This window comes from Nannobrachium achirus (assembly GCF_963921795.1).
Source record: "Nannobrachium achirus genome assembly, chromosome: 12".
Lineage (NCBI taxonomy): Eukaryota > Metazoa > Chordata > Actinopteri > Myctophiformes > Myctophidae > Nannobrachium > Nannobrachium achirus.
Window position 1 is genome coordinate 36014956 of NC_137832.1, and position 12164 is coordinate 36027119.

The window sequence follows — 12164 nt, forward strand, 5'->3', positions numbered from 1 at the left end:
ACACACACACACACACACACACACACACACACACACACACACACACACACACACACACACACACACACACACACACACACACACACACACACTTTGGCTGAGTAAGGAAAGAGGAAGCAACTCTTTATTATCACTCACATCCTCTCCTTTCCTGTCCACTCATTCCTCCACTCCTCACATCCTCCGTTCATCCTTTTCTTTTATTCTGTCCTCTCAGCTCATTCTTCTGTCCTTTCCTCTCTACAGCAGCACATCTTCCTTCCTAACTCTTTACCCCAGGCCAGTTCAACATGTTCTGACAACTGGAATCCTTATATGAACCCAACAAGTATTTTGGTCATATAGGTATATTCACAACAAAGAAGCAAGGAAACGGAAGCAAGGAATTTAGTTATGAATCATATCGTCGTTGCCGGGTGGAAACCTTGTATCTCCAAGTTTCAAATGTGTGCGTTCTTTCGCAAAGTAAAGCCCTGCTTCATCGTACAAGGCCGTCGCGCAAAAGTAGTGAAAACAGCTGATCTACAAGCACACACTAGTTTTCACTAGTTTAACTCATTTTTAAAATGATAAATGCAAAACGAACGGTTTTGGACATACAGGGTTTTCACCAACAACGACGATATGATATCTTAAAATCGCCGATCTACAAGCTCACAACGCATCACATTAAGACTCATTGTGAGCTTGTAGATCTATTAAAAAGAAGAAAAAAAAACCTTTGCTTTTGGTAATTGTTCATTAATGGTAATCGAGGCAAAGGTTTGAAATAATCGCGATGATCTGAAGTCATCGCCCAGCCAGCCCTACTTTGAGTTTCTACAAGTCAGTTTCTGCACTACAGTCATTTGTTATTTTAACTAAGAGATAAACTTGACGCTCCGAATGTTACAGTATACGTTTCTCTTGTAGCGTTTCAACTGTGGTCTGCATCAGGGATGTTCTGTGGAAGAGCAGATCTGAGGGTGTGATTGTGTTTCCTGTATATCTATTAGCTGTCAGGAAGGGAGCAGGGCTTGTGCCATGATCTGTGGTTAACTTAAGTCAGGACGATGAGACATGGCCCGCAGGGAGTAGAGCGTTTCACTGGAATATGCACACATACAGATGTGGTTGTTGTGCAACTTCTGCTTTTTATTGTGTGACCTGCATGCACTGAACAGTCAAAGAAAAATAATAAAAGTAATAATAAAAATCTGCTAAGAAGTTGTAACTTCTAGTGTCATATTTCCTGGCACTTCTCTCTTAATTCCTAGAACGATGGTCCTCCTGACCTTTGTATTCTTTACTATTGTGTTGCTGGTGCTGCAGCAGAATGTGTTTCAACACTCATTAATCTTGGTGAATAACATACTTTATTTTACAAGTTGGTAGACTTCTATAACCTTGGTTTGACTAACCGGGAGCCAGGAGGATTGACGTTATCTTATGGTTACTGTCTGGAATGAGTCCTAAGCTAAGCCTTTTCCTCAAACACAGATTAAGTCCAAAACTATTCTGGGATCAAGAAGGTTTATAGCATTTTTACCATTTTTGAAGTTACCCAGAAACAGATCTATGAATCTTGAATTTGGTGGAAATCTGTCCCAAGACCTACAGTAATGTGTGTGTGTGTGTGTGTGTGTGTGTGTGTGTGTGTGTGTGTGTGTGTGTGTGTGTGTGTGTGTGTGTGTGTGTGTGTGTGTGTGTGTGTGTGTGTGTGTGTGTGTGTGTGTGTGTGTGTGTGTGTGTGTGTGTGTGTGTGTGTGTGTGTGTGTTAGGAGTCAGAGCCTGCCAGTCTGCCCCCAGAGGATGTCAGTAGCAACTCTAATGGCCCCAAACAGGATGCACTCTTTGATGATGACCCTGAAGACTTGTTTGCAGGTACACGCATGTGCACTGCAAACACAAGCACACACACAGAGCTTATTTACAGTCTCATTATATTGATGTATACCGGTAGCTAATTACTGTCAAATAACAATACATACACACGTTCTACACAGGCCTGAAAAACAAACTAGAAGTCCTGGTAAAAAATGATAATGCCAAAAGTAAAAGGAGAAATCAGACTATTGTGTTCTCAGAAGTGATTTAAAAAATGTCTTAGCGCTTGTATTTATTTATTTTTGTATTCTATCTGTTGTGGAATGCCATATGTACACTAAAGTTTGTAACTTCCTCATCCCCTCACAGTCTCAACTACACTAAACACACACACACGCACAAAAGCAGCAGCAGAGATGCATCTTATATTACATTTGTAAACTGCAGCCAGCGGTTTTTATTTGTCACCACACGACCAAATGCAGCACTCCAATTGGCTAGGACTGATCACGTGGCACACGGAGTTCCTAACCGGAAGTGCGTCCGGCGGTCAAATATGTCCGACCGGAAACGTGCGCTGCGGCACAATAGTTCCGCCACAATAGTTCCCCCCCCAATTTTTTTTTTTTTTTTTTTTTAACTTTTTTTCTTTTTTTTTTTTAACCAGATTTGAGCGGGCCGAAGGCCCGCGAACCTCTAGTACTGTACACTTGCGTCCCTGGCGCATGAACACGAACTTCTGACCTAACCTATTTGCGCGCGCGCGCGCATGTGTGTGTGTGTGTGTGTGTGTGTGATTGTAGAAGCAACAGAAGAAGTATCATTGGACAGTCCAGAGAGGGACGTCCTCCTGTCTGATGGCCCCTCCCCCGCTATTACCCCCATAACCCCGCCCACCTCTGTGATCACGCCTCGCCTTACGCTGGATCACGATGACCTGTTCACACACACGTCCTTTGATGAGGTACACAGACACACTTTGACCTGCTCACTTACACTTCTTTTCACAAAGACAGTGGACCTCATTGACTAAGCTCGATTTTGCACATCATTTGTACTTTCCACATTCAGGCTCTGATTCATTCATCTTTTTTTTTTTGGTCCGTGGATTTGGACGACGTACAGTACACTCAAAATCACGTCTGCCCGGGAGCAGACTCATGGGACCAAAGCCTGCTCACATGATTAGAATGCCTTATTCTTCATGCAAAATCAATTGCATTGGTGCCAAACTTTGAATAAAATATTTATGGATACAACATTTGTCATCACATAAAGAAAATAGAAAAGATGTCAACGGGGGATCCATCAAGGGAAGTTCTTTAAGCACACTCCAAGGCAAGGAATAGTTTAAAAGCCTTTAATGACAATGGGCTATTACATATTAAAAACAGGCGTTAGTGACCTTTTATTGTTTTGACTTAGCTTTGGGGCTAACAGTCACAGTACACACACACGCGCGCACACACACACAACGCCACTCACACAACGGCAACGCAGATTGACACGCTTTGATGCCGGCTCGTAAACACCATTGACCACATGTCAATAGGATGAAATGAGCGCCTCTACAAAAGTGTAACTACTGTATGCATACCGAGTGCATAACTAAAAGCCTGCATATAGTTGGGTGCGCACAATCCTCAGGAATGGACTTGTATAAACCAATTTCTTTTTTAACCCAGCACACCCAGGGATTTATTAACATTTAATTTGAAGGTTTTAGGAACCTTGTCTCGTGCTAAGCTGAGGTTTATTATGCTTTAATTACTAATTCAAAGTAAAATGCTGTTATTGTTCTGTGTAGATTGAAGAGGAAGAAATTGGAGACTTGATTGACATGCAAATAGCAGTGTCTGACCCAGAGAAAGTTGGTGAGTACACATGATATTGACTCTTACATCCTATTTAGTCCCCCTACATATGTATGTTCATACATACATTATGTGTCGAAAATCGACTCGAAAATCCCAATGCCCATAAAAGGGGACAAGGACTGGGAGACAGATACTGACACGCACAGACGCATGTCTGGGGTCTCACAGCACACGGTTGGTTCTACAGACAGGGATCTCCATATATGAGCATAAAAGGGATTGTATGTATGATGTCAGACGTCATAGACGTCATAGGACTTTCACATAACGAGTAACCGAGTAAGCATGTCTGGGGTCTCACAGCACACGGTTGGTTCCACAGACTCCAACGTTTGCAAACGGCTAGCTCAGATTTTTGCCTATGTTCTTAGCTGATTCCCCTGCCGTTACTGTACTTGCACAATGTTTTGTCGAACCGCCGATCCAACCAATATGCCCATACATGGATCTCCAAATATGGTTATCAGGGATCTACATACATGGGTATCAGGGATCTCCATACTATATGGGTAACTGGTCTGATATATATTAATAATGAATTCCGTCCTGTGCGAATTCTGTCCTGGATGAGGTCGTTTTCGCCCTTAGGCGTCTTACTGGTATAATCTATCTATAAATGCGAGAAGTCTCTGCGTGTGTGTTTGTAATCCGCGTATCTCGAGAACCGTTCGTCCCACCGGCTTCAGATTCGGCACGCGCGCTCCCTGCCGCGGCACGGAGTGCAGTGCCGGGCCTTGACCCGACCCGACGCGCGGTTTTCCCTAACCGGCGCGAAACGTTCGGAATCTCCTTATGCGGGGCTGATTGTTGACATCAGGCTGTTCCGGAGGAAATCGGCGCAAAATCGGTCATTGTGACATCACTGCAGTGCCGGGCGCAAGCGCTGACTCATTGTGACATCACGGCAGTGCCGGGCGTTGCCTCGACCCGACAGATATCTCTGTATATGGGCATAAGACAGAGAACTCCATATATGGGCATATGGGCAGATACAGAGATCTCCATACAGTATATGGGCATATATAGACAGATATCTCTGTATATAGGCATAAAAGGGACACAGACTAATACAGAGATCTCCATATATGGGCATATGGGCAGATACAGGGGCCTAGACCCGACAGATATCTCTGTATACTGAGATCTCCATATATGGGCATCTTGCCTCGACCCGACATATATCTCCGTATATGGGCATACGACTGAGAACTCCATATATGGGCATATGGGCAGATACAGAGATCTCCATACAGTATATGGGCATATATAGACAGATATCTCCGTATATCTATCTATAAATGCGAGAAGTCTCTGCGTGTGTGTCTGTAATCCGCGTATCTCGAGAACCGTTCGTCCCACCGGCTTCAGATTCGGCACGCGCGTTCCCCGCCGCGGCACGGAGTGCAGTGCCGGGCCTCGACCCGACCCGACGCACGGTTTTCCCGAACCGGTGCGAAACGTTTGGAATCTCCTTATGCGGGCTGATTGTTGACATCAGGCTTTTCCGGAGGAAATCAGCGCAAGCGCTGACTCATTGTGACATCACTTCATAAAAGGCTCTGACATCACGTATGCCACATGAGTCAACAAAAAATGGACGCATAGTGCAGTGCTCGGCCTCGACCCGACCCGATACACGATTTTCTGGAACCAGCACGAAAGGTTCGGATTCTGATGACTGACATCAGCATTTTCCGGAACTGGCACTGTGTCTGCATAGATCTCCATATATGGGCATAAAATGGATGCAGACAGACAGATACATATATCTCCATATATGGACATAAATGGACACAGGCAAACAGATGGTCAAAGATCTCCATATATGGGCATAAAGTGGACACAGACAGACAGATACAGATATCTCCAAATATGGGCATAAATGGACACAGGCAAACAGATGGTCAAAACGGGTCCTATGACAACAGGTATAATGGGGTTTGCATTAACTCACTGAACGCCATAAACGTCTTATACGTCTTTGGACCTCGGTGCCATAAACGTCTTTTACGTCTTTTTAATTAATCAAAAGTTTTATAATTTTTTCATAATTGTAATTTCAAAAAAATCGCTCTAGAAGTTGGCCATATGCCTCCGTGACCTGAGCGATACGGCCGATTTGACTGTAGCACCAGTGTAACACAGTCCGGCGGAAAATCGGTATAGCCGAAGATTGGTTCCGGCCGTTTAAATGTTATCTAAAACGTTCGTTTATACACTTTCCCGTGCATCCCTGACGAACTATAAGTACTCAAAAAACGCAGAAAATTCTCAGGATTCCAGCGGTGCCATCCATTCTTCTCTACCTATCCTTGATCGCGATCGCCAGGGTTCCGAAGTGTGTAGCATGCTAGCTAAAAGGCCTGGCCAAAATGTAAACAACAGGCCCAAACCAAAAAAAAGATGGACGTCTTCTTCCTTCTTCTGTTAGTTGATCAGATAGTAGGAGACCACCCTCTGGTGGTTTTCAAATGGTATTGCACTCCAGATTGCACACAGGGCCCATCACAGCACACACATATGATGATGATCAAGACATCTTACACATGTTCTATTGAAGCCCAAATCTAATGATAGGATATATATATATAAATATACATGTTTTCCTTTGTAAGAGGGGTAGTGTGGCTTTCGATAGAAGCATAGATTTATATATGTAATTTAAGTACAAAATATGATTTTGGCCCCCATAAAAAGGCAAAATTAAGCAAAATGGCTGGCACCAGTTTTGTAGATTTTGAATAAAGGGTGGCATTCACTGAGTTAAAGGGGGAAACGGCACTGTGTCTGCAAAACAGTCGGAGGCACAGACAGATACTCCATATATGGGCATAAATGGACACAGGCAAACAGATGGTCAAAACGGGTCCTATGACAACAGGTATAATGGGGTTTGCATTAAAGGGGGAACCAGCACATGTGTCTGCAACACAGTCGGAGGCACAGACAGATACAGAGATCTCCATAATGGGGATAAAAGGGACACAGACAGACAGATACAGAGATCTCCATATATGGGCATAAAATGGACGCAGATAGACAGATAACTCCATATATGGGCATAAAATGGACCCAGAACTATATCTGCAGTGATCTCCATATATGGACATAAAATGGACGCCGACAGACAGACAGATACAGATATCTCCATATATGGGCATAAATGGACACAGATGGTCAAAACGGGTCCTATGACAACAGTATAATGGGATTTGCATTAAAGGGCGGGGCATTCATTCCCTATTTACATCGTTCCCGAGTTGGCCAGGTCGCCGACTAGACGCTGGGCCGCCCGTTCTAGTATATTGAATTGTCTTGCGTCTGGTGTGAATGGTGTGTGAATGTTACACACCTTAATATTGGGTAAAGCGCATATAACCACCGATTTGGCCAGAAGAAATGTTACATTAATATATGTAATATTATGTATTTGAATCATATGAGAAGTCTGAGTTGTAGTGTCAATATTATTGAAATGAAAATAAAAAAAATGGGGGTGCTTTATGTGTGTGTATTTTCCAGGTGACGGGATGAATGCTTACATGGCCTACAAAGTATCTACCAGGGTAAGCTAACACTTGATTCTGGTGTCCATTGTAGGGTGTCGGAGCAGTAATGACTTGATATAATGAAACTATTCATAGCAGGAAAAAGAAAGTACATATTACATTTTAAGTATGTTCAAGTTTTCTTTCTTCTTTTTTTTTTTTGGTAACTTGACTGTATCTACCTGCTGACATGGTATGATAATATAGCACATTTTATAAAATCTATTATAATTCTCTCTTTGTCTGCGTCTCTCTGTTTCTACCTCTCTCTCCCTCTGTTGCTCAGACTTCTATGACTATGTTCAAGCAAAACGAGTTCTCAGTGAAGAGACGTTTCAGTGACTTTCTGGGCCTTCACAGCAAACTGGCTTCCAAATACTTGCACATAGGATATATAGTCCCTCCTGCCCCGGAGAAAAGCATTGTGGGTAAGTCAACATTGTTCATTTGACCTTTAGTTTACTTTATTTAAGTTAAAATGGTAAAGAAAAACCGAAAGAAAAGAAGGTATGTATGGCTGTACCATGTATCTGCATTCAGCATGTGCAAAATTGTGGTCAGTATTTTAGGGGGATAGTGTGAATTCTTGGACCAAAAAAAAACATTACCCTTTTGGAGGATTAACACCAAACACTCGTTCCAATTGACACCAAACACTAGTGCTTCGTACATACTACATAACGACGGCTTGGAGCAAAAAGGGCGTAAGTGACATTTCCTTTTTTTTCACAGTACAGCTTTTCATTGATTGTAATTATTTAATTAAAAACAACATTAAAAAGTATATTTTGAAGTACATTCATTGAAGCCTAATCTGTATTAAAGTATAGACTGATTAAACGTATTGATTTAAATTAAATAATTACAATCAATAGAAAGTTGTCCTGTGAAAAAATGTAAAATGTCACTTACGCCCGGTCCGCATATCACCAGGGATGCCCGTGTAAACACATGTTCATTGGATGAAAATACCAAGGGGGAAGGTCCTATGTTGGAGCTTAATTGACCCTGTAGATGGACAGCGTACATGCTTAATATGCATTTTAATTAGACATGCTTCTCTGCCTTATGTTAATTCCTTATGTTAATTTGTCCCTAGGAATGACCAAGGTGAAAGTGGGGAAGGAAGACCAGTCTTCTAATGACTTTGTGGAGAAAAGAAGATCTGCTTTAGAAAGGTAATTAAGTCACACTATTGAGTGCTGTAATTCTCCAGCTGCAATAGGGTAAGATTTTTCATCAGAGGAAGGGGGCGCTCCAGATGGACAGAAAAGGATGTTGTGTGGAATCCTCGGCTGATGAGTCAAGTTAGAGTAAACTAGCCCTTACCCGTTCAAAGATATGAGCTCCGAAATGATGTGCAGTGTGTGGGTTATGGGATGGCCGTTCCATTTAACGGCTACAGTGATACTGTGTACCGATCTGCATGATTTTTGGACAACATCTGTAACAGGGCCAGAACCCCCCCCCCCCCCCCCCCCCCCGTGTGTGTGTGTGTGTGTGTGTGTGTGTGTGTGTGTGTGTGTGTGTGGGTTTGTGTGTGATTGTGCATGGCCTGAACAACAGCGCCCCTCCCTTAACATGTGTGGTCACAAAAGGTACTGTAGGCTAAATAGATATAGATACACCATAAAAATGCTAATATACAGCATACGATTTGTGAAAGTGACAAACGGGCTTCACAGTTATGTCAGGTGTGTTCATATGCTGATGGTGATGCGATTTCAGATCAATTGCTCCAGCCACCGAGGAGAAACGCTGAGACAGACAGACAGACAGACACTCACTCACTCACTCAGACATTCGCAAAATTATAGTTTAGATGTCAAAAAGCAAATTGAAAGTGACCATATGATGTCAAACACGGAAGAGAAAGTAATCACTTCTTAGAGGTCTCTGTGACGTGTTTCTCTTGATATGGAAATATGAACATGCGTTGGTTTGGCCACTGGTTCTCAACATGGGGTCCAAGGGGTGTTTCAGCGGAGTATTTCGTCGTTGACGGGTGGAAACCTTGTATGTCCTAAAAACGTTCGTTTTGTATTTATCATTTTAAAAATGATTTAAAATAGTGAAAATAGCCGATCTACTAGCACACAGCACCTCGCATCGCGAGGCGTTGTGTGCTTATTTGTTGATCTGCTATTTTCACTACTTTTGTGCAACACTTTTGTATGATGAAGTAGGGCTTTAATTTATGGGAAAAAAACATACACATTTTAAACCTGGAGATACAAGGTTTCTGCCTGACAGAGACTATTTGGTACTTATGAACCAATGCAGATCTTTCAAATGTTTATCTATTCACCCATCTAACTCTTTTTCTCCGATACATGCGGTCGCTCTTTCTCCCTCTCAGGCTTTCTTTCACTAACACACCTTCCCTCTCCCCGTCTTGGTGTTAGAGGCTAGTTAGAGTGCTGCGTTGTCAGGTTGTCAGCAGTAAAGTAGGAGGTGAGATCCTCAGCACTGGAAAGATCAGACCTGTTCAGATCTTTACTGCTTCAAAGGTTAAACCACAAATATTAGGTACATCATTATCACAACACACACACTGCCGCCGCAAAGCTGTCAGCGATACACTGACACACACACACACACACACACACACACACACACACACACACACACACACACACACACTGAACACACACACACTAAACACACACACATACACAAAATAATCCATCGTCGCTTTCGGGTGGAAATCTGTTCGTTTTGTATATATCATTTTGAAAATTATTTTAAACTAGTGAAAATAGTCTAATCTACAAGCACACAACGCCTCGCATCATGCTTGTAGAGCTGCCATTTTTTACTACTTTTGTGCAGCTTGTATGATGAAGCATGAAAAAAAGAACGTACACATTTGAAACTTGGAGATAACAGTATAAGGTTTCTGCCTGACAATGATGCCATGTATACACATAAAGAAACATACACACACACGCACAGTCGCACACACACACACACACACACACACACACACACACACACACACACACACACACACACACACACACACACACACACACACACACACACACACACACACACACACACACACACACACAAACAACTACAACGGAGTCATGTTTCAGTGTTTGTTGTGTGTGTTGATATGTTTGTACATGTACACAGCACGCTCACCTTTGTGTGTCCGAGTCCTTGGTGAGTGCGTTTATCCGTGAGCGTGTGTCCAACGGTTCATGTGAGCGGGCACACGTGTATCCGTGTGTGTGCGCGCATGCGTGCGTGTGTCCAGCTTTTGCCCTCCTGATGGATTGAATAAAGATGAGGTGAGGGCTAAAGAGGGTGGGGCTGACATTCTCCTGCCCTTTTCTATGCCAGCAGTGATTGACAGGAAGGTCAGCCAGTCTCCTGAGCCCAGTGACAGCTGATGGGGCTCAGAGCTGGAGAACTGCAGCCTGATGGATGCTGCTGGCTCTCAGATTATACACACTGTAAACATATCACCAACTGTAATGTCAAATATTACAGTCTATTGTAATTCATGTTAAAAGTCTTCGTCGGTGGTGTTAACACTGCTGAATTGCTGCTCAGGTATTATAGTTGTGGTGTTGTTGATTGAGCGTGTATGAAAAAATTAATCACCCATGTTATACCTGTTATGTGACAATAAAGATTCTGATGTATTTCAGATATTCAGAAGCCTGTTTGTATTAATGTTAGGAGAGTCTGGGTGGAGCAAAGGGTAAAGTTCTATTTCCTAGACTATGTTTATTTTAGTTTCGTTTTTTATTACCTTATCAGTCCAGCAGTAGAAATTCAGTTTTCAGTTGCGTCCAGCTGATGGCTGGACGCGGCATAGCTGAATGATTAGGGAGCACGCCTGGGGAACCAGAGCCCCTGGTTGTCCCTGGTTCGATTCCAGGCCAGACCAGCAAATTCGATGTGTGCAAGACTCTTAACCCCTAATTGCTAATTGCTCACGTGCTCCTTGTGGGCAGCGAATCAGCCAGGTTGGGCTGAAAATACGTAATTTCGCTGCAAAAAAGAAAGTAGGTAACTGTTATCTCAGCAACCATAACCCACAGCGATCCTCTTTAAGTATTTTTAAGCATCCTGCGCGATAGAATCATATTTACACTGCATCTAAAGACTCCACCTTTTGCACAAAAATCGCGCATTTTACCCCAATGTTCCTAGCAGCTTCTCCTGAAGCCATTGAATTTGCACGATGTACACTTTGTAGAAAAGTAATGTGTGGGTTTACTATGCAAATCTTTCCCCAGAGTTTCTCCTACGCAATTTTCGTCACCAAAGTATCAGGTTACAGCGACCGAGAGTGTGTGTGTGTGTGTTGCTAAAATGAAAACATTGAAATAATGAAAATAAAACATTGGCAGGCCTATTATAGTAATACTAATAACACAATTAGGCCAAAACCTTTTTTTTTTTTCAAAAAACTTTTTTTTTCCAAAAAACTTTTTTTTTTCTCAAAAAATTCTTTTTTTTCTCAAAAAACTTTTTTTTCCTCAAAAAACTATTTTTTCTCAAAAAACTATTTTTTCAAAAAACTTTTTTTTTCCAAAAAACTTTTTTTTTTCTCAAAAAATTCTTTTTTTTCTCAAAAAACTATTTTTTCTCAAAAAACTATTTTTTCTCAAAAAATTATTTTTTCTCAAAAAAAGAACTATACCATATTTGGCCATTACAAATCCATTTGATTGCTGGTATACCGTGAGGGCCCCCGGAGGGGGCCCGAGCTCTAGATTTGAGGGCCCCCAAAGGGGGCCCGAAATTCTAGTTATTATTATTATGGCTGCTCAGATGGTTGTGATGAGCCCTCGGGGGGACGGGGAGCCCCATAGACCGGGGCTGGGAGGCGAGCTGGTCACCTTCTGATTACCAGACAGCCTCTCTCTACCCACTAAGTTAATCCTCTGTGTGTCCCGTTTGGCCTGGTGCT

General features: G+C 42.5%; 1 protein-coding gene across 1 annotated transcript in view; it reads left to right on the forward strand.

Annotated features, from left to right (window-relative positions):
- Positions 1-12164, forward strand: part of snx2 (sorting nexin 2) — a 34950-nt gene that overhangs the window by 5696 nt on the left and 17090 nt on the right. The window contains exons 2-7 of the mRNA XM_080739143.1: positions 1761-1863; positions 2610-2770; positions 3614-3680; positions 7206-7249; positions 7518-7659; positions 8331-8409. Coding sequence (XP_080595269.1) covers positions 1761-1863; positions 2610-2770; positions 3614-3680; positions 7206-7249; positions 7518-7659; positions 8331-8409 — 596 coding nt within the window. The remainder of the gene's footprint in view (positions 1-1760; positions 1864-2609; positions 2771-3613; positions 3681-7205; positions 7250-7517; positions 7660-8330; positions 8410-12164) is intronic.